A 27,381-nucleotide genomic window follows, 5' to 3' on the forward strand; every position below is an offset into this window, starting at 1 on the left:
CCTGATAAAGAAAACCAGCAGGATTCCTCAGTATGCAGATTGAGATAGGGTGTTTGCCACATAGATTTTACTTCCAGTAAAGGTAAGATGCACATGTGCACATATGTCAATTATACACAGCAGACCAAGGACATTTTGTTCTGCATTCCAACATATCCTCTGAAGGAGGGACAGTTTTCTCATCCACCCATGTTGTCCCTTATATGATCCACTCGCTGAGCAAGATCCCTAAAGGTAGGGCGCTGGGTAACATTATTGTTCCAGCATTCTTTCATGATTGCATAAATCTGGAGAAGAAACAAAGAAAATAAGTAGTAGGTAAACAGATCCTACAAATAGTTACTCTGAAGTGGTCCAAAGAACATCCAACTTAATCTTATGCTTCCAAGCAACAGTGGCACAAGAGTGTGCCTAAACCAACTGCCATACCAATAGGTATCTGCTTGATCCCAATGACAGCACGAAGTGAGGATAACTAGCTCTGCAAAAGCCCTTTTTATAAAAGGAGACTTTTTTTTAAGTTAGTATTGAAATTCACTCAGCTAGTTCTTTAAACTTTTAAGACACGTTATTTTGCTCAGTTTTTATCTTCTTTCTTGCTCTTATTTTTTGGAAAGCTCAAAAGTAAAGCATTTGTCATTTTAAACACAAGTCTGACCAAAAATCAGATTTATAAAGACAGCAATTCTAAATTAAGCTTCCCCATCAATGTTAACGTACACTTCTCCACAATTGTATATTAAATTCCTAATTATTCTTCATATATAATCAGAAATAAGCCAGAAAAGTTACTGTGCAAACTGAATCACTTCTAGTAGAAGTAGATTGAAATAATTTTTGGAGGAGGTTTCCATTACAACAGGCATTTGGCCGTTTTTCTCTTTTCCCAAACCTGGTCACAAAATAACTCGCCAAACTCTTCACCTGTACTCTTCTCACTAATTTAACCCAGATCATTATTACCAACTTCTCATATTTCCAACAATTTTTTACATGTTGCTTAAGAACAATATGCACAGCTACCAGGAAAAAAAAGTAGCATCAGTTCTTTATTTTTCAACACATCTGAAACTGCTGCATTTACCAAGTGGCTTTAGACTCAAGTCTTAAGCAGCTTGTAAGCTACAGACACCTGGAAGATTTATTATCTGTGATGACTGGCATTTTAGGATCAAAATGAGAAAAGCACAGTTTCTGACAAGAGAGACATTTCCATCTTGCTTTGGTATCTGAAGAAATGTCAGACATTGAAACCTCTGTATAAGTTTGGATACAGTTTCAGTAAAATAGATTATGTATTATCTTACACATGTGACATTCAGGTTATCTACAAAAAGCCAAACCTTTGCAATTCAACAATTGATGTACTCTACATATATAATGCAAGAAAGGTTACTTCAGAGACTTCTATTTTGATTCTCTAGAGGCTCTTTCTTCCATCATGGCTTCCCTGCCCCACCTGTACCATTCTTTCTCTTCTCTGCTGGACCACTTGACCCTGATCTCCTCTCTGTCTCCTGTTTTGAATGGACTATTTCTTCACTTATTGCCAAGTGTGCTTGATTTTAAAGGAATGCAGCAATTGATCCAAGCTGGAAGTTATGTTAAAAAGCATAATTATTTCACTTGCATCCTTTCCCTATTGATTCACCTACGCAGCCCTACGAGTTTGACTCAAGCTGAAGTACACCCTGCCCTGAAGAAGAGAGAACTACAAGACTTAGAAGAAGTAGTATGAAAGTATTATTTAAAACATCTGGAGTATTAGCAAAACCAAAAGAACACTGTATTAATTTGTATGTTTTGAGGATGCCTTTACACACATGTACACTTCAGCATCTACAAAGAACATGAATACAAATCTGAAGGCCCTGAACACACAAAATCCGATTCATGTACTTAACTGTGCCTACAGTCTGCAGGTAGCTCTTGGCTGAGAATGCTTGACAGTGAATAATGTACATGATAAACTTTGGTATTCCTATGCTTGTGGAAGGAAGAGCAAGAGAAGGAAAATAGTCAAGATAAGGAGTTCTTTAAATCTTGGAACTGAATGTGAAAAACCTTATGTAGATATTAAGATACTTCTGCTAAATGTTACAGACTTCAAGAGAATCCACAGTTCACAGCTTTGAACAAGAACCTCTATATGGGACCTCCATGGAATAAGTTCTATATACTAATCTCAGTGCCTTAATAAATTTATATTTTTGAAATAGAAGTCTGAGTGCCCCAGTACAGCAGTCAGTCATAATAGTCCTACTTCATATATTTAGAAAGACTACATTCTAGGCTCCTGAGGGAACGTAATCTAAAAAATCAGAAAAGAAATGTGGTTATACTCATCATGCAACTGATAATATAACAGCACAGCCATTCTGCTTGTACATATACTTCAGTAATCCAAGCAGAATGAAACACAAGGTTTCATTTACCAGGTACTGACCCTGACTGAGCACCTTTCAGACTATAGAAACATATTAATACAATACTGCACCTCATCAGGGCATCCATCTGGTCTTGGTAGCCGTCCATTATTCTTCAAAAGCTCTATCAAATGAAATACAATCATCTGCCCTTGTTTGTCATTGCCAATCATGCGCATGAATTCCTGAAACAGAAGGTTGACTGTCATAAATAATTTTTAAAGGAAAAAAAGATGCTGCAATATTCTTACCAAAGGAAAATTCTTTATAGCAAGAATAAATAATAATAAGAATAAATAGAATAGTATATGACAATGATAAAATTATAAATTACAAGTCCAGAGACTATATCAATAATGATTTTTTGTGTCTGTGCGGATAAAAATAGGATGATACATATATAATTTAAAGCAATAAGTGAAAAATCTTCTTAAAAAATGTTGATCATCATCTGATGATTAAATAGTTTAAAAAGGATAAACCTCACAGTTAATTCTAAAGAGCTCCCTGAAACATTAAAACAAGATCTTGATGCTCTGAAAACCCATCAAACAGCAAACAGATAGTATCATACTGATGTATTAAAAAAAAAGATTAACAGGATTAATCGGTAAGTACAGGCCAGAAACAGTAGCATAATTAAAGCCAGCAAAAATGGCTCAGATAAATCTTGCTATCCAAAAATCAACATAACCCAAAAAAGTAGATTAAAATCTCACTCAGATTGCCAGAGATCAAAAGAAATAGAATTACTATTAACCGAAAAGAATTTCTAAGCACAACATAAAGGAATTATTTTTCCTCCAATGCTACATAAATTTCTTTAATGATCCTTGACATAGAAATGTGAAACAACTGTTGGCAGAATGTGCACGCAGCCAAAGTTGGGGAAACAATGTATAATTGTAAAGACTATGACAGTTAAACAGACTGCTTTGGCTAACTGGTAAAATGAGTTTTTCTTGGTACATATCAATAGGACAACCAACCTGATGAAGTGGTGAACACACATGTAGAGTTGGTTTATTCAAAGTATATTCCACCTAAGCCCATGACTTACGCTACCACTTTCCATTTTATAATCCTTCTGGAAGAAGAACTCCAGGTGTCTGTAATGTTTATGTTATTATGCAGGAAGAGCTGCCCCTGCCTGCCTCGAGAGTTCTTCCTTGATAGCTTAGTCATTGTATCAAAGTACTAATAGGTCCACTGAGGTCAATGCAGAGACCTTCCAAGTGCATTTTTGTCTATCACCATTGTTCAGCTCTCAAAACTACACTTGCTGGGACTGAGAAACTGGCCAAAGGTGAGGACAGCTCCAGTAAATGTACAAAGCTCAACTCTCCTCTGTTATGCCTGCAGAAGACTGCAAGGTATAATTAAGATTGTGAATCTTATTTCTAATTGGGGAATTGTGACGCAGTATACAAGTAGTATTTTTCTCTGTCCACTGTAAATTTGTCTTTAAAGGTGCCTGTCAACAGTCTGCAAAAAGCCACTCCCTTTCTTTTTTGAACTTTAATAACTTACTAACTTGGGTTCTGGTAACATAACAAAATAACTTTAAGTTACCCTATTTAAATCAACTTAATGTTTACGTATTTGTTTGGCTCAGCCTTAATAGCATTAAAAACACATGCCATGTTGCAATGAAACAGTTGCATTTGGGATTACTCTCCACAAAGGACGAGAAAGAACAATCTATAATGACAGATTTTAAAATCTTTTTCCAAACAGTTAGGAGTTACACGATGGATAAGATCTGCACAGACTATCAGATAATTTTCAAATCTCCTTTCCTTCTTGTGGCTTCATACTAACATTTTTTAGCATGTTTCTGCTTCTGATTGGATGCTGCTTCATAAACACCAAGGTATCTCCAGAAAGGATCAGTAAGTATCAACCTATTTAGGTACAGGAACAAACTATATATTTTCAAAAATTTAAATAAACAAAAAACCCCCTCTGAGAACCATTAACTATGTACTTACAGCTGGTGGGCTTTTGCTCTTGTCAATATACGTGAAGAGTTCATACAAGACCACACCAAAACTCCACACATCCGAAGCCACAGAAAATTTGCTTTCTGTCAGGGATTCTGGAGCATACCTGCAACAAATGGCAAAAGGAATATTGTTCTGTGTAGTATGTGTCTTTTTGGTTTTGAAGGTATTTCTTTTAATAAGACTGATTTTTTTTTTTCCCCATGAATAAGTGTTCTTTGTTCATAGGCACTAGCACATTCTCATTTCCTTCCACTACCTTTCCTAGTAACTATTATTTTAATAATAGTTAATTGGTATTGAAAACACAAGCCATCTTAAACAGTTACTGACAACTATATCCAAGTTTGTTTTTTTCCCAACAAAGCTGGAGATATTTTTCTTATCTATAGTGCGAGGAAACAAGATTTTTATGTCATAAGGCCTGGAAAGAAAGACTTAATTATAGCCAGTAAGCATCCTTCCATCACTTTCAGTAAGCCTTGAACTGTGACCCAGGTACTTCTGCACTTAAATCTTACAGCTCCTAATAACATCTGCTAAGATGCTATTTTGTATTTTTTTATCCTTTAGATAGGACATTTTTACAGTGCCTAAGGTAGACTAAAATACAGACTAAAATCACATGTATGGAATGGCATTTTCTTTTGCTATCAGGGATATAAAATGGTTTTTATCACAGCTATTTGCCAGCATATTTTCTAAGATATTTCTATGTCTTTACAGAATAGAACTGAGGTATATATTTTCCATGTTGAATAAGGTCTACCAATTTCCCTTTCATAATCCTTCAGTCTCCCAGAGGCTACACAGAGTGTTCTTTCCCTTCCAAGACAAGTGCAGCTCGTTGGAACATTACTGCATTTTGGAGTAACTTAGACCTTCTTGGGAAGCTCAATGTCAAATATAGACATCTAGGTCTATCCAACAGATCTCAGCTAGAAGATACAAACAACCAGTGTCTGGAGAACCGAAAGGCCCAGAACTTTGAAAGCATCCTCAGGAATGGGCCCTTTTAGATTTCTTTCATCTTTGAATATCTTTCCTGTTGCATAATACTTCTTTTAAATATTTTGGTAATTTTTAGGTGGTGTTTTTTGGAAAATACATTGAGAAGTCCTACATGCTGTTCTGTAAAGTCAAACATTGTGCACGCGACTTTCACAATGCTGGGCAACTGACTCAGAGTTTGCACTTAAAAATTACACAATATGCAAAACAATTGGCTGAAACTGCAAAAAATGAAAATGTGCCATGATTTCATGTACCAAAAGAAGACTTACCAAAATATAGGGCTTTCACCAGGTTCTTTTACTTTGTAGTATTCTTTGTCTTGTGGCAAGACTTTTGTCAATCCAAAATCTCCAATTTTAACTCTGTTCTCATTCTCCACCAAGATATTTCTTGTTGCCAAATCCCGGTGAACGTATCTTTTTGTACCCAGATACTCCATGCCCTAGGCGTCAAGTGCACAAACACAATAGAAAAACAGTTACTTTTACCATTAAGTAGCAGGACTTTCCCTAAAAGGATGAATTAACCTCAAAGTTAAAACCAAACACAGATTTGTTACCAAAATCAGTGTGCTTGAACACTTGTCTTCTCTGAGGAGTTACTTCTTCCAAGTGCAGGGACTACCCTTACCTGAAGGGAGACAGACTGAGCACCTGCCAGAGCCAAGTGGTTTTTTGATTATGTAGCTGGATAGCTGTTACAGCTATTTCTGTGGCCAAATGCAGTTTGTCATTGATAGACAGAAGGAAAACAAAATTTAAGCTAAGCTACACAATCCAGGGCAAATGAGAAGACTGTTCCGTTTACTCATTTCATTTAATCTTTTTTCTTCACTTTGTACATCTGCTTTCCTGATTTCTTTATGAAACTTTATATTATGATTGTTTGAATTTGACAACTATTCTCTGATTGTATGCCCACCTATGTATGTGTCTTGTTTTTATTCTGTAAGGACCATTATTCACCAACACAGTTCTGCTTATTGTTATATTTCCATGGATTGCTGTAACAAAACATTGCTCCTAAGCCATGTTGCCTTTTGCTGCTGCTGATCCCTTCTTACCAGTGCACGTCATTCTTTTTGCTAACAATGAAATGTGGAAGAAGCCAGTGTGTGTAGTGGCATTCCTAAAAAAAGAAGGTCTTGCTTACACAGCAATAAACAGTGAACAGAAGTTGACTCTGCACAAGGTCAAGAGATATGTGACCCGTACGTGAAAGGAAACACAAAGCAAGCTGTCAGTTTCAGAGTTTCATAAGAAAGTATCTCACTCCTTCAACACAACTGAAAAGCAATTATACTAAGAGCATCACTGAACTCAAACGTTCTTGACATCAGTATTATACTATTAATGCCAAAAGATTTCCTTCTCTCTATTTTTTTAAGTGAGAAGCCTCAGAAATAGTTTGACTCCAAAGTCTAACCTTCCTCTCAGACCCTTGTTACGTCCTGGCACAGCTAGGTGGCATTGCTGCTTAGTCACATCCATTCCAAAACCATTCAAAAATGCCCTGTTCTTTATTACCTGCTTATCCACTGCTTATCCAAAAATACCAAACATAGCTTTTTCAAAGTGAGACTCCTGCATTTCTGATACAACCAGTCTATGTAAATGCTATAACTTTTTATTACTACTACACGCTGTACTGAAAACAGTCCTGAAGTTTCTCTGATGATAGTAATTTTTCTGTTGGCTTGGAAAATACCTATTCTAAGAGAGATACTTAATTGAAATCATGCAAATTCTAAGTGGAAATCATAATCCTCTGGCAGTACTCTAACAATTGAGCTGAGTTTAATTATGTGATTTCAAATGTTTCTATCATTAAAGCTGGGCTTTCCAGCAAGGACATCTGAAGCACTTCAAGAGATGGAAAAAATAAAGTTATTCTTAGCCTCTTCTATCAGCCAGCATTAACAAAATGCAGGGCCAAAAGAGTAAAAAAGAACATATCCCAAAAATGAGATGCATGGAGAAGTTAACTTCCTTATCTGCCATTCTATTGTTGAGATTCTTTAAAGTTGAATATAAAGTCCTGTTGCTTACCACCAGACACAAGCTAATGGCACAAGCTGCACCAGATGACAGCTGCGCTAATTTGCATCTACAGAAATATCACCACTAGCAAATAGCATCTCTGAAAACGCTGCTTTTCACAGTATGCACAGGAGATATGCATAAAAAATATCACCTTTAAGTCAAGAACCCTTTCCCAGTATAGCAGAAAGTAACCAAAACACAGAACATTCATCTTAACCCTCAGATATAGGCATGCCTTCATTTCTCTCATACATTTAAGAGAAGAGCAGTAAGGCAGAGGAAGAAAGATTTTTGATTAAAAAACCCCAAATAAGAGAGTGACAGAAATGCACAGCAGAAAGTAAAGATGTGAGATGCTGAAAGAGGAAACATTGCAAGAGAAGCAAAAACAGCTAAAAGAAGAAGGAAAAGCATACAGATTCTATTTTCATAATATTAGCTACTCACTCAGTTAAGTTGTTCTGAAGTAACAGAATGCTGCAGATTAGAGTGAAATCCTAAAGAGATCAATATAACCTCTGCTTTGCAGGTCACACAGCAACAACAGGGCAAAGCTAGACACATACACTGTAATTCTTAGACTTTACTCCCCTTACAAGTGAAGAAAAGATACTTCTTTAAGAGCAAGTCCTATATGCAGACTTCCCACATTCTCATACTCTGTGTGTGGATGCTTTGTCATATGAAAGCACGATGTTTTCCAACAAGTATCTGCAGAAGGCATATTCTACCTCCCTTCCTCGTGTTTGGTGCTTGGTACTTACAAAGCAGTTATTTTATCTGCTATTTTGATTTTTCATCACCATCCTGAGGACCTGTAGTATTTCGATGCTCCTTTTATATATGTGTATGTACACACACACATTAAGAACTTTTTTCTTTGTACCTTCTGAATACAGTTCTTTTTCCAAAGTTTCCTGCCATACTTGCACTGCCTCCAAAGGCCAAAATCCACCTTCCAGTCCTCCTATCAGATACCTCTGTCTTAGAGACCAGGGTCCTGAAATATGTTGTTACTGTTTTTGCTTCAGGCTTTGGATAAAGCTTTGGATAAGGCTTGAAGACTTATGTATCATAAGAAGCTGTGATGCTTGCAGAGTGAACAGGGCAGGCACGTTACAACCCTTCAGGTCATAGGCTGAGATGGCCATGGAATAAAACAGGTAAGTGGCTGCAGCCTTTGCATGTTCAAAAATCCCTGTTGCATCTTTATTCTATGAAAGATTCACTGTTGCCATCCTCTTAGGTGGTGCTAAGCGTTAAACTCTTACAGCACTTTGATTGAAGGAAGATTGTTTTCAGTGACTTACCAGCACTGATAGCAACAGTTATTTTGTTGCAGAAATAATACTGAGATAATTTCTTACACCTGTTACTAGTGAATGACTTCTCATTTTGGAGACACAGATGAGAAGGCTTTTTAACCCCCTTTGATCAGATGGTCACATGTTCAATCCTTCCTCTCTGTGAAAAGACTGACACTTGCCACAGACTCGTGAGCATTTGCTGTTTTCCAACCTCACTGCACATTGCTTGCCCATCAAGGACTTTTTGCTGGAGACCACCGACCTAGCCTTGCTTCAGTGACGCACATGAATAGGTCAGATCAGCTGCTAAAGATGCATGCAGCATCCTTCTCTACATGCCCCAGGTTCAGTAGCTAAAAGGTTTACTGAGTCAGTCCAGTTTCAACCAGGGAACTATCAAGGTCTGTTTACCAGGTGAAATGAATGCCTGGAGAAGATCTCACATCTGGCAGAGACTCTCCTGCCTGATTCTTGTCAGGCCTTTTCTGCAGGTATTGGAGAAGGAAAGTCTTCTGCTCTGATGTGGCAGGGCACAATTACCAGACAGAAGAATACCTGTGGGCTACATACCCTGAAGGACACTGACCAATTTTAAGTAACCTATTGTTTCCATGTCTTTGATGTGGGTATTGAGGAAAGGAATTTAGAAATATTTCTGGTACATGTCTTGAGGAGGTGTGTGTGGGAGTGTCCTTTTTCTGTTTCCTTCTCTTTTCTCTTTTCCTCCTGCCTCTTCCCCTCTTTTTTTTTTCCTTTCCCCAAACTACTGAACATGCAACTAAATCTAAAGTGTCCATAGTGTCTTATATCTCAAGCGTAATAACAGAATAAAACTAGGATAGGCATAAGCCCTCTTTCTGAGGAAATGAGATACCACAATAAAGATCAGATGCTTGCCCCCCTTTTCAGAATTTTATGAAGGATGTTCAATACCAACCATTATGATGAGCAAATAATTTATTATAGCTTTGGGCACTTCTATGGCCTCTAGTTCTTCACACAGAAATCATATATCTTTGCTCTTTCTGCTAAATAAGTTAATATTATTTATAGTTTAAATTCTTAAACATATACCTGCTGTTACACCGGTTATATACCTGAAGGTCCAAGTTCTGAAAAATCACTTACAGTATGTCATGAACAGTTTGCTACCTGCAAAATTTTATTTCAGCACTCATTAGGGAGAAAAGAGGTTTTAATTCTTCTGAATGAAATATAAGCTAACCAAACTATAAAATAAACAAAAATAAATGGAGTATATTCTGCTTCAGTCAGCAAACAGGCCAGTCTCAGCATCCTGTGTTAAGACACTCAGAAGTTTGTCCAGTTCTTGAGTACATGAATACGTATTGCTACTTTTTCAGGGTTATATCATGCTAGCAGCCCAACAGTATTATAAAAGATATACCAAAACAACCAATGATGGTTGTTTTGAGACAAATGAGATAAGGCCAAAAAGACAAAAATTTGATGAAAGATATCAATCATCTGAAATTTCCTACCTTGCATATCTGAGATGCATACAGCAAAAGCTTCTTGTGGTCCAGCCTCTCCTTGTGTTTCTGCAGATAATCTCGTAAACTTCCATACGGTAAATATTCCATAATTAATCTCAGATTCCTACGACCTTTTACAATAACAACAAAAAATACACTTAATTTTTCTGTCATTTTCCAATGACAGGTTTTGAAGTATAAATATTTACAAATCCCTATTAATAAAAATAACAGAATATAGTCTTAATACCAAAAAACCTAATTTATTATATGGACATCACTATACGATTTTTTTGTATATTAGTTAACTGCATTTGTTCAGGAAATGCCATTTATTTAAACACAACAATACTGGGGATATTGATATACAGAGCATGTGTATATCTGTGTTTATGTAATTCCTCCTTACTGTTGAGATTAAACTCAGAATGGCAACTGACATCAACTGGTCAGCAATTTTACCACCTTTAGAAACTCAATTTGACTTTGAACTGAAGATTTTTCATTTTACAGCAAGATCCTAGGCAGAACCCATGCTTTCATTCTTCAACTTCAACAGCATCAACACCTCACTCAAACACATCCGTTTCTGAAACATTTTCCTGTCTAGTCTTTTACCGTATAGGCTGTAAAAGAAGTTGTAATATCCACTCTGGGACATTACATTGAGCAAAAAACAACAACAGTTACAAGATGTTTGCATTTTCCCACTTTAAATGCTTTTTTAGGAAGACTTTCATGCTTTGAGATAAAGAAACTAATAACTAGTCAAAATGTTACTTTCTCTAAATCAATCAAATTATCCAATGAACTGACTGAATAAAATGTCCACCTTGTACTGAGAATTAGTATATGACAGACCCTACTTCCTTTGATTTGTACTCTCTAAGTCCTGGTAAAGTTAGGACAAGTCAGTGACTTTCAGAAACGCTCACCTCCTTGAATTTCTCAGTATGCATACTTCAGTGTACACCTGAAGGTGTATTCAATATAGCACATACCTGCACTGTAGCATACTCCTTTGTACTTAACAATGTTATCATGCTGCAGAGATTTAAGGATTTCGATTTCTCTTTCAAAGTCCCGAAGGTGCTCTTCTGTGCTATGTTGCAGCTTTTTCACAGCCACCACCTCCCCAGTGTTATCCTGCAGTGGGTCGTACCGGCACATCTCAACACTGCCAAAATTTCCCTAGACCACAAATGGAAATGCTTGAATTAAAAACAAGTCCACATCATTGTCTCTTTCTTAGTCCTTGTTCATACTACCTCAGTGCTCATTGTATTAGCATTAAGGTGACCACAATTCTACAAAATCACTCTAGAGAAAAAAGGGTGCAGTATCACAGGTAACAGATCTGTAAGAGTAAGAAACACGTTGTATGAAAGGAAGCAAATAACATGGGAGAAAACGACGACAAGGAGAGAGGGGGGTATCCATTCATTTTCTCCCACTTCTTCCACAGATTTTCCAAGCTGCCAGCTGGCATATTCCTTTTCCTGCACATCCATTCATTTAGGTTCCTCTTGGTGCTTAATTCTCCTCTGTTTCTTGGTGGTTCTTCACCCATTTGTTACAATGTTCTACCTTCTTCCCTTTCTCTGTTTGTATTTTCATTCTCTTCCTTTATGCAGACATCACTTACCACTCTGTTCCTCTCCCTGTGCTATGCTACTATTTACAGTCAACAACCAACCACCTGCAAACAGAAGTAGTTCTGCTACTTTCCTTTCAGGCTTGCTTTCAGTAGGACTTGGAGTCAAAGGAATATATAGCTATCATGTCAATAAAAAACAAAAAACATAAGGAACCAAAAATGGTACTTGGTGAAGATCCACCAGCTGCACTTGGTCATCCATCTAGGCACACTTTCACAGAGCCAGGACGCAATGACTTGCAAAACTAGTAACCAAATGCTGATTTCTAAAGCCTAAAAACTTCAAGGCCTACATATATCTCAAAGACGTTACTGAATTTAGGGACTGCATATTCAGACTTCTCAGAATATGCATGCACAAAAAAACCCCAACTCCACTAGTTCTATGCAAGACTGCCCTGGAGCATTTTTACATGAACACCAAGTATATTGTGAATATCAAGTATACTGAAAAAAACAAACCAAAAACCAACCAAAAAAACCCTAAGATTATGTCAGATGCAGCTCTGCATTACTGAAAAATATTTGTGACTTTTGGTGTGACTGGATTCACTGCAGAGGTCAGCTATCTTTCTTCTATCTAATGTTCTTGTGAAACTGAAAAAAGATCTAAAAGAAACTGCAGATTGTGGTCAGATATGACTGAAATTATTAATTTCTGTAACAGAAGTTTCAATGTAAATAATGTATATGTGGGGCCATTGGAAGACCGTTCTCTCCTAGGCAATTAGAGAATTTTGAAACATCCTACCTTGCCAAGTTGCTGTAAAAACTTAAGATGTCTTTCTTCAAATTGTGTTGGGTCCCGATCTTCAAAAGCACCAGAAAATCCAAGCGCTCCAATTCTCATATTTGGCAACATATCACTTTCTGTCAATAGCTCGTAATCTGAGGGGCAGGAGGAAGAAGGGAAGAGAGAAAGGGAATAGGAGACACAGAGAAGTGAATAGGATAATGAAGAAACTTAATACAATCACAGTATGTTCTGCCTTTGCTTGGCATACTCCAAGCTCAATAGAATTTCAGCCACCACCTTAATTTCTATATAGTAATTTGCAGTCAAAGACAAAGATGTATTACAAAAAAGCCAAATAACGTGTCTTGACTCATAACAATTCTTGTTTTAATTTCCCAGTTTTCTTTTTTGCAGGCTTATTGTACCTCAAATTTAGCAACTATTGTACAACAACTCTACTACTGCAGAGGGGATGAATGTAAACTTCACAAGGGCTTGTGATAACATGCATCTTTCACTTGAAGATACCCATTTATTTTATTGAGAGAAAAAAGAAAGACAGTCACAAACCTAACATATTTGGTTAAAAGACTAGAATGTTTGGGATAGACATTAATTAAACCGGAAACTGCTTTGAATCATAATGCTAACTTTTAATGTGTTATCTTTTAAATCAAACTAAAAAGCAGTAGCATAGCATCCTTACGAACTTAGATTTCCAGGGTTGCTTTGGAGAGTCGTTGTAGGTCAATGTACCAACAAGAAAGGCATCAAATGAAACTGAAGGTTCTTTTTGTCTAGTGTATTCTTGTTGTATCACAGACTCACCTGGAGTGAACAAACTGTTCAAGTCACGTATAATTGCTCTAAATGAAGGCCTGAAATCTGGCTCATAATCCATGCAATTGTTTATAAGGTTTGCTAGTTCTGTCCAGTTGGGGGCAGGAAGCTGGTGCCTATCTTCATAAAACTGTAGTTTCTGGAATTAAATAGATAAAAGCCATTTTAATACACAACTGTGAAGAGCTGCAGAAGCCTTAACATTCAGAGCAGCCAAAAATTACAGCTCTCAACCCAGACTCGTTATCTCACTGAACATAGACCTGACCAATTTATGTCAAAAGCCAAGGCTGATCATGTAGCAAGACTGGCATAATTTAGAGTAATCTGTTCAGAAATTCCCAGTGAGTTACGGGTGGAAGATATGAAAATAAGAGCAAGATGGTGTCTCCTTTACTAGTAATTTCATAAAACCTCAACTGTATTGGTCCAGCAGAAAATACTATCCACCTGTGAGCTGGCTGAGCTCCTCCAGTTGGAAAAAGCTTCATGAGTATTATGAAAGAATGTAGATTAGTACAGCAGAGGAAGGCAACTTCTGAAATACTCAGGTATCTATAAGCTAGGTCCAGGTAGACCTTGGAGCTTATTTCAAGAGCTGATTACAACACCTGAAAAATCAGATCAGGCTTTGTGAGAATGTAACAGTCCCTTTATAAAAATAATACTACAAATTTTTTTTGTAGCATAGTAAAGGAATAATCTTTTTGCTTCCAACTAAGGAAGCAAATACATAAGAAATACTACTTTTATGGAACGTGTTTCCCCTCCAGCCCCTGCTCCTAGTTGAGACAAAGTTAACATTTCTGGTTTAGCTAAAACAGTAGAATTGTCTGCAACACACAAAGTCTTACAGTATTTAAGATTTTAAATTCCTAGAATAATGTCAATTAAAATCCATATACATTGTTAGGAATACTTTTACTCTAAAGTGATACACTGTTGCAACAAAGCAAGAGAAACATGAACTGGCAAGGCTGTACTTTGTCCCCATAAAAATCAAAACAAACAACAGAAAAACAAACCCCAAATCATCACTTCTGATCATTATCTATCAGTAAAAGTCTCCTTTTGCTACAGTGGTCACAGGCCACACCACTTTACATGCTAATATAGTTACAACAGCAGATGTTTTAAATTAGAAGTGTTCGAAGAACTGTTATGACTGCAGACCCAGTAATACTTACTCTTGAAGAATCCAGTGCACTCAGAGGTTTGTCTCCTCCACTGCAGATTTCCCACAAAGTAGTACCAAAACTCCATTTGTCTGTGGCCAGGCTTAATTGTTTGGGATTCTCAATACATTCAGGTGGAACCCATGGTATTCTCTCAAGAAGAACTGTGCAATCATGCAAAGGAAACATCATGTTAAGATGTATAATAAGAAAATTCTGTAACATATATGATTTAGCAAAAATTACTTTAGTATTCATAGGTATTTCATTCTGCAATGTACTTTTAATACCTTTCCAAGTTTTTGTTCCTGCCTAAAAAAAAAAAGCTACAGAATGTGTACAAAAGTAGTATTTATGAATCAGAGTGGAGGACCATTAGTTTTATTGTAAAATAAGCCTAGTGTTATAAAACTGCCTTAACATAATTTCCACATTATATTGTTACTCTGATTTCTGTATTTCCCCCAGTGTTACCAAGATTTAGTAGCTACCACAAAGGAACTAGATGGCAAAGAGTAAAAAGTACTTTGCTAGTGGTTGGCACATTATGGCACAGCAAAAGCCACCATAACAAGGAATTTCATACTCTTTGATTTTTAAACATTTGATTCTCATTGTAGTAACAAATTAAAAGATGGTATTGTACTGATGTAGATTTAGAGCTCCTTAAAACGAGTTTTCGTAAGATTAATGTAGGCTTCACATTTAAAAAGGGAGAGTTTAAACAGTTTATTGGAAAATAATCACACTGCATTGCTTATAGTGTCTTAGATGCGTTATTTCTTTTGGCATGTATAAAATTACCAAGTATAAAGTGTGTTCATTCTCCCAAAATGATTAAAAAGACTAGATAAAGAATAGTACAGTTACTTCAGTTTCATTAGCATAACAATCTTGCACAAACTTTTAATTTCTTTTAATTTAATTAATTTTGCTGTTTATAAAACATTAGAACAGCCTCAATGGCAGACGATAATCCAGTATTTTTAGCATCATCAGGTGGCTTCACGAATTCACCAAGAAATGCACTGAAGATGATTTTCAACTGCCAGGCAGCATTTTCAAAAGCACCTTTACTTTCAGTTCTGAAATCTTCTTCAAGATATAAAATACAACAATTTAATCTTGATCAATAATAAGATACTAAGTCCAGCAGCTACCTGCAGATACAAGGGACTTACTGATGCTACATTATAGCATGTTAATTGTACTACCAGTGGAAAAAAAGTTGAAAATGAGAATAGCAGGAAAAAACACCTCACACAATGGAGAATTGTGGTTTTATTCCTTGTAGCTATTTGCTGATAAAGAAGATACACTCAAAACTGCTGACTAGAACTGCAGAGATTATTTTAAAGTGACAGATGGATGAAGGAACTTACTGTAACAGAAGTACCTTAGATGGTGGTCAGAAAAAAAACAAACCCCAAACTTATTTTTCAAGTCAGAAGCATTAAACAAGAAAGCTTACAATAAAGACTTACTGTCTCTTGGCAAAACTGTAATACTGATGCCAGGATCACTCAGTTTTATAAATGGAAGGTTTCCAGATTTTCTGTCTTCCTCTCTGATAAGTAACATGTTTTTTGCACAGACATTCCCATGAACAAGGCCTTTATCCTCCTATGAACAGAAATGCATCTTTCACATACTGACAAAAAATCTTATGGTTCAAGAGGTATTTAAAAACCAGTACTTCACAGCATGAGGGAAACATCAGCAAAGAAAATAATGATCATAGATTAAGTTGACCAAATCTCAGACATTTCATCAGTTTCTCTCAGAGTTATAGTTTCTAGCCAATTTTCATTCATTTATCTACCTAAAGTTTCGAGTTTAAATCTATTTCATGTATGTTAACTCACAAGAATACTGATCTATCAGTATGATCCATTTAAAATGAATATAAGAACATTTAAACTCTGTTAAAGGGAAGATTCATCTAATCACATATCCTGTCTTGAATAAAGGCCTTTAGGTTGACTTAAACAGACTGTAAGGTTGGGACATAATGCACAAAAAATAATGCACTAGAGGTTTGAACAGCACAATGTTTTCCCTTCCCAGTGGTTAACTACTAACACTACTAGGAAATAGTTTATGTTCAGTATCATGAGCTGAGGTGGGAAAACCAGGAAGGACTGATACCCGGGGTGGGGGACAGGGGAGGGAAAGAAGAACTTTTACCAGAAATGTGTTTTTATTTCATGTTAAAACCTAAAGCATTAAAAAAGAATGGGAAATTCAATTACACTTTGTGCAAGATACAAAGGTCTGTCCTTGGCTATCCAGGAACTATCTGCTATACACCCAGACTATTTTCAAATACCCTCGAGAGTTTCAAGAAGTAGGGTAATAGCTCAGCCATTCTACATATATTGGCCTGAAACTCTTGAATTCAGCCATTAACAAAACTGAAGAATAAACTACTTACCAGAAAATGCATGGCTAATGCCAACTGTTTGGCTACTTCCAGCTTCCACAAGATATTGATAACATTTTTGTTCTTTTTCAAATATGTGTCCAAGGATCCAAATTTTACATATTCTTGTACAAGGATGTCTGATTTAAAATAGTAAAAAGAGTAACAATTAAAACCAACAACAAATAATGGAATTTCAGGTCAGATTCATTACTCTAATACTACCCATCCCTTTCCTTGATACCTTGTTGGTGAACTAACTATAAATTTGAAGCTGTATGACATCTGAGTATTGCCATGAATATTCTATGTTCTTTATACTTCTTCAGGGTGTAGAAGTTCACCTAATTTCTTCTCAAATGCAAAATTACTAGATTTAATAGCTTTTACAGAATAGGTTTCCACCTTAACAAATCCAGTGAGCATCCTTCCACCTTTACTTGAAAGGCACAATAACTAACATAACTTCTGATAAAGCATAGTAGAGTACAGCATTTATCAATGTAGTGAGTCGAATAACGTTCAAGTCATTAACTTCATAGTCATTTACAACCTATACTCTTAGTGAAAAATACAATGCTTTGCTGACAAAAGATGCTCTTCTTGAACACAGACTAATATTTGCACTAAAAAAAATTTGTGTATATATATGACATATGCCTCCATGGAGCTATCCAGCAAAAAACCCAAGAAACAAGATCCACTTCATAGTACTGCACACTTTTCATCAGTTTCAATACAACAATTTCAAATTGCATGACTGAACTCTCGCTTTCAGCTGCAAGATGAAACAGAAGTATCTATAGACGGCAACTGTGATCTAAAGGAGAAATAAGTAACAATAAACACCTTTAGATAATTTTTTTAAAATTATACACTTGATCTACCTGAAATTTTATATATAGTCCCTGTGTACAGTACAATGAATAAACAAGGAAAAAACCCCCAACCCTCATGGGTGTTTTTCTGAAGAAACTGGCATAATAGGTTCTTGGCCAAACACGGTGGTGTGCCTTTTTCAGCTTCCTAAGAGAAGCAACTCCTGATACAGAATCCACTCTCCCTTTTGCAAATTCCTTCTCTCTTAATGCAGGTAACTATCTACATAAATTGCTTATACAGTAATAAACTGCTTCCTTTTGTTACAAATTTCTAATCACAGAGGAAAAAAATGGGTTTAGGGCAAACTGATATTTCTGCCCAAAGACTGAAATGAGGAGGAAAAACTGCCAAAGTGAGACCCAGCAGCACATATTCAAAGATAGCACATATAACCATACAAAAACCATCCAAAATTAAGATTTCATTACAAGATGTTATAAATAGATTTCCGAGGTTCTTAAAAAACCCTATTAAAACATAGTCAAAATGTAGTAAGTTAAACTGAAAACACATTCTACTTCTGTAGACAAAGCAAAGATTTTACCTTTGTTAACATTTTGTAGTGTTTTTGTTGAAATAATGGGACCTCATGTTTTCAGAATGGGACCTCTAAACCAAACTTCTCAAAGCTGGATCTGTGCTTACACAGTCAGCACATGGGTGGGAAAGGGTGGCAGCTTCTAATCACAGTAAACTAAGGTTTTCTTGGGTAGCCAAACACTTCCCTTTCTAGCTTACTGATACAATTGATTGTTGATACAATGTAGAGGTGCAATTTTTCTGGCATTTCAAACATTCTTTCAGAAATTCAGCAGAACTTTGGAAAAGTGAGATTTTCACACAGAACAGGCATGACTGAGTAATTTACAGAGGTTACTCTTCACATTGACTGTATTTACACCCTTTTTCCATTTTCTTTGTTATCACCATATTAACTAGCTCTCAGACACCAAGACTAATACTACTGCAAGGTGAACATGTATTGGGTGTTCAGCTAGTGTGACAGGGTTTGTTTTGGGTTTTTTTCCCCAGCTTTTACCCAGACCTAATGGTAAACTCTAATGACAGCTGTATAAAATTAGTACAAAAAGATAATTAATTTCTACTTACTCTCCTCTCCACATACGCAGACTCCATAATTTAACACCAAATGCTTGTAGGAAAGCTGGCTCATCATACTTGCTGCCTCAAAGAAGGACTTTGAGGAAGGAGAGAGAGATTGAGAGAGAATAAATATCAGTGAAAACAAAACTCCAAAACAATACATGATTTCTAGTAAGTTTATTAAAAGCATGTACATCTTAAAAAACATTTCAACTTCCATCGCATTGCAAAGACCCTGTATAACGTATTTTATACTACTTGTAGTTGTTTTAGGTTTGGGGTTTTTTCAAAAAAACTCATAATCCACATTCCAGAGAGGTTAGCAATCTCTTTTCCTGCAGGCAGGTGTATCTCAACATTTCAAAAAGAATCTTTACTTTAGTTAACTGACATGGAAGAGAACTGCAGACAAATTCATGTTGCACTATTCTATTCAGCTTCCAATTTATTCTTTCATAATGCACTATTCCGTTTCCAATTTATTTCTTCCTAGCACATTATTCAGTTAAAAGACAAGAAGTATTATATCACTCATCCACTACTGTGAGACCCTACCTAACCTTGTCAGGAAGGTTTCAGATGCTTTTAGTTTTGTAGTGTTTTTTTTTTTATTATTCTTGGCAGTGGCATCTCCAACTACATTTGCTTGATTATTCACCCAACAAAATAAGGTAAAAATTAGCACATTTTCCTTCAGGTGACTGTATTTGCATTTCTGTACTCTTAGTCCTTTTAGTAACTGATTTTCACTTAACTTTAGAAAGTATATTATCCAGTTTATTAAAATTAAAATATAGGCTATAATTTCTTTGTTGTTTTCAACTGTCCAAAGTTTATGCCTACATTGCTTATGAATATTAGCTATCCAAAATGTCTTTTCCTTTTTTGCTTACATTTTCATATAGATCTGTCCTAAGTAATTGAAAAAGTCAGTATACAATGGACTGGTTCTCTTGGCTTGCTGTAAATACAGCTAGATTAATTAGGAATTTGATACAGTTATATCATCAAAATAAACAGTCATATAAAGTTACATTAATATATTAAACACTACCACATCTTTAAAATTAAATTACATTACCAGTGTATTAGTTTTCGCACAAAGGTATTTCAGTTTTGCTCACAGCTTCACCCAAATAGTGAAAAGTCTAAGTGAATATGCATGATTCTACAAATGAGAAGTGTTTCTCATACATAAATACTTCTGATTTTTAATGCCTTTATGTGAAATGTTCATGTTACTGGAGAATGAGTGTGACTCCAAAACACTGAAGGTGAAAAAAGAAAGTAATTTTCCATAAATGTTGGCCCCATCTGTACATAATGAATTTACTGGTAAAGGCAATTCGGTGGCCATATCACCTGTCCTGTGGTACTTGTACAAAGAAATTGTTCTCTGGCTCTCAGTGGGACAGCTCTGAATTCTCTGACAGGTGGTGGGGAGAGGGGAAATAAAGTACATGGGTGTACTTCCCAAAGGCAGTCTCAAACCCATCCTCCCAGTCTCACAAGGCCAAGAATGAGCTTGATTCAACATACAACTCTCTATCATATAACAACTACTTGTTTATTGCAAGAAAAGTAATGCTCACTTAGCACAGATAAAAGTTACATAGCAGTCAATAAACACACCAACCTCAGAGTAGTTTCTATGCACTTTATCCAGCACCTTTAAGAGAACTTCAGTTTGATGGAGCTGCCCATAGTCTCCCACTTCTTTCCTTATACCTTTGAAAATCTTAGTAAACGTGCCCTGTCCAAGACTCTCCTCCTAAAAGAAAGGAAGGATACAGATGGGGAGAAAAAAAATAATTAAAAAATCACAAATCTAATCCTGTTTTGCAAAAGATCTCTTAAACAACCACCTTAAGTAATGCATATGCAAATCTTTACAGCTAGCACACCTCTAGAGTCAGACTGAGGGGACAAGGAAGCAACTACATGAGAAACAGCTTAAATCTTTGCTTATTTTTTACTGATTCCTCAAGGATCTCAGAAAATAACTTCTGCAAGAACCAGAGAGGAAGGAATTGCTGTTAAACATGTATTTAGACATCCCTAGAAATAAATAAAACAACTGCTATTGCGGTCAAAAGGACACTTCTTTTAAAAAAAAAACAAACAACAAAACAATTCTTTGTATTGATGGAAAATTTAAAAAGAAATCTTTTTTCTCACAACTCTAACGAAAGATTACAGCAAAATCTCCTAGTTCAGATAAGGCTCTTTTAAACACATACTGAGTTTTTTAAAACTTACTGTGCAGTAAAACAACCATCTGCAGTGGAAGAAGCAACTAATGGACTTACGAATATCAAGTCCTCATTCCGGATTTTGTGAAAGACCATCTGGTTGACATTATTGTGTCTCTGTAGCGTAGGTGATGAAGGTACATCAGAAACACTATTGCTTCTGAAGACCAGGAGATTTGATTTATCTGGGAGGGTGAGGAAAAGAAAAACAAAGTAAATTTGTAAAATATAAACCAATATTATTTCAGAAGGATTATTAACGCAAAGCTGTTAATCCAACAAAAAGAAGATACCACATTGAAACCAGTTCATCCAAAAAGCCACACAGCATTTCATTAAACAAGTTCAAAGTCTGATTTTTTTTCTAATCAGAAAAAGCATTTAGGTTCACTCAGCTATTTTAAGCTTCTTCAGTACTTCTACTTTTGACAAACATTCTGAAAATATTCCTGCCTCCTTTCACATTTTAACTTCTGGTGTATTTGTAATAACAATCAAAGACGGAAAAAGAGGATGTAAGTCACCTTCTTTTATATTACGAAGTCATTCTGTTAAAGATATGCATAGCTTTCTGATGCCTCTTTAAAGCTTTTACATATTTTTGCCCCAGCAGCACTTTACTGATCCTCATTGCCTTATGTTTACTGGAGTAACTATTCTTTGAGTGATTTTGAAAAAAGGCTCTCCATGAAGTAGAGCGGGTCTGTTAGTAAAACTAAAGTTGATAGGTACATACTTGTGTGTATATGCGTGCATGCATGTGCAATTATATTTATTCAATAATTTATAATTCTAATACACATATATTTTTGGTTTCAAAGGAAATAAGTTTACAAAATTATTCTCTGAAATATGCAAATGTACTTGTCAAATCTTTTCTAAGCTTTTGAATCTATTGGCTAATTTAAATCAAATTTGAGAGAGGTAAGACTGGTATCAAATAGTCTGTTCTCTCAAGTTTTCGTTTAAAGAGGGACTTGGATAAAGACTAACCAATATTAACTGCAAGTAGTACTACTTATAATAAGCAAAAAGTGCAGACATTAACAGAATTCATAAAGGAGAAAGATACTATGAATACCAAAGCTAGGCAAAAACGTTCCATGTAAGTTCAAAAAAAATCCACTCCTCAGGTAGAAGCTTTATTGCATCTGTATTTTTCAGTGTTAAAAAGAAGTTGATATCACACTGCAGCCTTGGCATAATTCAGCTACGACATCAACAAACAATGAAAGAAATTCAGTGGTATTGTTGGTTCCATTGTTTATGGAACTATTCTCAGTGAAAAATTATATATTTAGTAGCTCTTTCCTTCTCAAGACATGAAAACACTTGATTGAAAAAGAAATGCTGCTGCACACTATCCACTGCAATTAAGAAATCAGTTTTGCATCTATTCTTGAAACTGGCTACCATGATTCTTTCTCGAAGACGGTCTTATAACAAAGTAAAATTTGGCAGACAGTAGGACTGAAAGCTATGACCAAGAAGATGAACAAATAGGTCAGTGAAATTTAAAACCTCCCACACAAACATATATATCTACCTACCTGAGAGTCATTTAATGTTAACTTATTTTTAAATCTTTAATCTAGAAGTTGGAAACTCTTCTGTTTAGAAATAATCTTTCTCTTACCTTTTGGTTTTGGAGGACAGCACTTGATGAACTGGAAAATTATGCTGTCTGAACGGACAGTTTCTGTCTGGTAACAGGTCAACAGATCCTTAAGATTACCAAAACTCTTCTTGGTTCCACTAAGATTGTATTCTCCATTCTCATTCTTCGTAATTAAGCAGTGCTTATAATCAGTGGTATTCTCACGCTGCAGAGATTTTTTTCCATTAAAAATAAAATTGGCCAATATTTAGTATTTGAAAGCTTATTTAAATGTATACCACTCTACTAATTAAAGAAAGAATGATTCAGCAAAATATTACCATAATTCGGTATTTTATTCTCACTATGTAATACATGATTCTACTCCCATCACTGAAATTAGCATGTTGAAGCTAAGAAAAACATATGTTATCAAATCTGCAAAGATGGAGCTGAGAAAACAGGTAATGGATGCCAGGAAAAATCCTTCAGAGCTAGTAATGAAAGCTTCTTCACCCTTACATGGGGTAATATCAAAACAAAATTTTATTAGAAGCAATGGCCCAAATGCTCATGTTCCGTGTTCTTTTGACAAGCATCTGGAGATCTCAGCTGTATTTCTGTTTTTCTGTTGTCTACAGTACAGTTCTAAGCAATTAGTTCCTAGCACAGATTTTCAATAGGCACTGAATTATTTTTACAGTGAGTCTAGAAAAAATCCCATTAAACGTTTTTAAACAAGAGGAGCTCTTACAGTTCTTTCATGGTCCTTCATGTCAACACTGCGGAAAATGTTTCAACAAATTCTGACTCTCAAAATCTTTCTAACATCTTGTCCAGAAAGACTCAGAACAATTAAAAATGTGGCTAGGTCACTTAATGGCAGGCTTAACTCACAAGCTTGACTCTTGAACTTTAAGCTTGCTCAGGGACTGATCTCTTAGTCTAAAAAATTCCCTATCAAACACACTTCCCTCACTGGACATAAAATTTTTGTGAAATTGATCTTAAAATGGCTGTTTACTTCTCCAACCACACATCAACATTATTTTGTCATTTTCAGAGATGTAAGTATCTCTGACTTGAATGAACTTGCTAGCTCGTTACAAACCAGCAAGAAAACCCACCTATTACTTTCCATCGTTATAAACCCAAAGGTAGTTCTGTTTAATTAAATTAAAGAAAAGCTCATCCTTGGAACAAGATGGTGCAGTTACATAACAGCAATATTAAAGTATCGTTTTATCACTAACTGCCATCTGACAGAGAAGAGGTACATCTGGTTCTTTAACTGCATGAGAACTGCAGGCATTTCAAGGGTAGCTCCCACTCTAGCTAGTACCAGATATCCAGCAGGAGATCTGGATTGACGTAACAGCTGCCAAATAATCTGGCTGGCCCAGCACTGGAGATGGGGAGAGGACCCAAATCCAAAAGAACCTGTGAAAGAGAGACTCTCCAAACACCAGGGGCTGTATACTCAGTCTAACCAAACCCTATTAGGGATGGGGGAGGAGAGGTGCTGGGAGGAAATCCCAGGAAAAAAATCCAACTAAAAAACCCCCAAACTTTAAAGAAAGAAAAAATAATCCCAAACTGCTCCACCACCTAAACATTTACTACAGTCCCAAGAGCTATGTCACCATCCTGAGAACTCTCAGGCTCTATTCCCTCCATCCCTCTTGTTCTCCTAGGCATGTCATCAGCTGTTCTTTACCATGCAAGTACTTCGATATTTCTCACAAGACCCTGAAAGTTGGCCAATCTGACAGAAGTAGCTATAGAATATACACCTCAGACAAACATTCTGAACGGAAAATTCAGAATAATTTACTGAACGTCCCAGGCTCATTATTGTAATGCAATAAAGACTATACAGGTACTATCTAAAGCAGAATACAAACCTCTATAGCAAAGGTGAGGAAGTATTTTTTAAAATCTTTAGGACTGCAACGAAGAACGTAGAAACCAGTCTGATTACCCGCTTTCTTCAGTTTACTGATAGCAAAGTCCATGCTATAGTAAAAAGAAAACGTTTAATATTGCATAATCTCAAAATCCAGGAACATCAAAGATTAGCCAATGAGCACTATTATCCGATATCTAATACAACAACAATTTAAACTCTCAATTTTTTATAGCTTCCTTTAAGTTAATCCTTTTGTCCCTTTATTTTCCAATAGTCAGGGTGGCTGCTTATATAGAGAGCAGTACATTAAAAATTCTTCATACTGAAAACAGCACAATTATTTATTTGATGAGAAATCTTACAGCCTAAAAAGGTATATTCCCCTGGGTTTATGATATGATTTTCAACATCCATTATGAAAGAAGCTGTAATAAAACTGCCTAATAAATAGGCTAAAATTAGCAAAATATTTGTATGGGTGAAACAAGTGGGTTTAACTTGAGAAAGGGCTAAAGAGAAAGAGGAGTTGAAACAAAACATCGTTTGGTACTACAAGAACCAATTTCCCCTTAAACAAGCCTTGCTAACTGACTATGTCTATTCTTCTCAGAGAAGGAGGAACAGAATGGCTTGGAAATGTTCAGACTCATTGCACATCCTTCTAAACTGCCCTAAATAAAGGTCAATATACAGCATTAGTCATTAGTGCAAGAAATGTCATTAGAACTGTATAGGTCTCCATCCCTCTCCTCCTTCAACTCTTTTCAAGGTTATAGCACCTATCCTCTTTCTGTCATTGGGAAATTTACAGAACTATTCTGTATTAGCTGAGCAGACACTGCTAGTTTCATGCAACATATGTTGCATATATCAGGTTCCAAGCTTTCTATAGTAAAGCAAATACTCATTTTATTCTGCCTAATAAAACATTTCTACGATCCCACGTGTCCCTCTGCAAACAATAAAAAATACTGTATGAACTATTAAAAAAATTAAAGAAAAAAAACTCAATGAAGGTACTACGTTCTTCCTCCATAAAAAGAAAACCCACCAAAACAACAAAGAAAACAAACAAGGAGGCAGCATTCCTTAAAAACAAACAAGTCCTCCAATTTATATGGCTAGCAGTTTACTGCAATCCTTGCTCAAATAATGAAGAGGGTGTTACCTGAATTTCCCTTTTCCCCCTTGGCAACTCAGGTAATATAACTGCTAGAGGCTGCAGTGTAAACATGAGCTCCTGTGTCTATGACACTGTATGTTGCTGTCATGGTAGTAATTATAATTGTGTAAAATCAGCATCACGACTTTCCTGCCTGTCTCACTCAAAGAAAAACAGAATTCTAAGGGAAGAAAATAAAAACCAGCTCCTTCTCATTTATTTTTTGTAATACATCAAGAAGGCATTGTACTTTGCAAAGTGAAAAAAAAGAGGAAAAATGTAAAGCACTTTATGCTACATAAATAGAATAAATAAACATTTCAAGATGTCCATCATGGTTCATGGTCAACCGAAGTTCATCTTTCAAAAACAGTATCACCTTGTTATATTGCTAAAAAATTGCTTACAAAATTGGTCCATGGCAGTTGCTTTGGATATTTTCAAGGACTGATGGTGGTGCTACTTCTTTACAGAGATAATGGTGGGCATCCGCAGTTAATCTGTAATATCCATCAATTAATGATACAAAGGAGAGAGCTTCTCTTAATGACTGAAATTCAGCCTCCTGTTAAATTCCCAGGGCAGAAGGGTGGAGGGAGGGGGTGATGTGGAGAGAGGAAGAAGGGGGAAGAGAAAAAGACAGAATTTCAATTTTTAATAAGCAAGACAAAATTCCTGGATACGGTAATGATATAAAACATATAAATATATGCATACATTAAAGATAAAAAGATATAAAGATATAAAAGTAGTTTTTAACTACTGTTTGTATAGTCCTACCTTCCTGGTGCCACCCAAAACTTGTAAGCAATCATCAGTGTTCAAAATTAAACCCAAACCAAACAAATCTGCCATAAAAAAACCACTTACTCAAAATATATGAAACACCAGACTAATGCTGACAAGAAGGAACATTTGAAAGGGAAAAACTGAGTAGATACAACTCAGCACAGCAGACATCTACTGCACTGGCAACATAGTGTTATTTTTTTTTCCTAGAGGAAAGCCTTTGCTTATCAAAGATTTATGGAGCTGCCTTCAAGTAGCAAAGAAAAATCTGTAGAAAAGTACCTGCCTGAAAATTTAAGCAGTATTCAGCAAAAGCTGGCATCCTGAGCTGGATCATAGACAGAAGCTGACCTTAAACTGCTATGAAGAGAGGTACAATGAATGGAAGCAGGGAGAAAAATAATGTGGTCAAAGAAAAATGTGGAAAAGGTCTATGCAGAATACATTGAACAGGTAAGAGCAGGGCAAAATTAAATCCATCCGTAACAACATATTTATCCCACCAATAAAAGAAAATAGCCTATTTTTATGTAATTATCTATATTTGCAGGACAATCAGAGGATCAGG

General features: G+C 35.9%; 1 protein-coding gene across 1 annotated transcript; it reads right to left on the minus strand.

The window, feature by feature from the left end:
- On the minus strand, positions 1–26,589 carry JAK2 (Janus kinase 2; the record flags this gene model as incomplete). The annotated part of the gene is made up of 17 exons (XM_009707307.1): positions 1–287; positions 2,498–2,611; positions 4,418–4,535; positions 5,713–5,885; positions 10,295–10,419; positions 11,290–11,479; positions 12,697–12,833; positions 13,510–13,660; positions 14,709–14,860; positions 16,181–16,319; positions 17,131–17,258; positions 19,111–19,198; positions 20,741–20,875; positions 21,414–21,541; positions 22,993–23,179; positions 24,858–24,969; positions 26,432–26,589. Coding segments are annotated over 17 exons (2,343 nt in total), but the record flags the coding sequence as incomplete, so codon positions are not given.
- Between the last annotated feature and the right edge of the window lie 792 nt (positions 26,590–27,381).

This window comes from Cariama cristata, unplaced genomic scaffold, assembly GCF_000690535.1.
Source record: "Cariama cristata isolate BGI_N322 unplaced genomic scaffold, ASM69053v1 Scaffold45649, whole genome shotgun sequence".
NCBI lineage: Eukaryota > Metazoa > Chordata > Aves > Cariamiformes > Cariamidae > Cariama > Cariama cristata.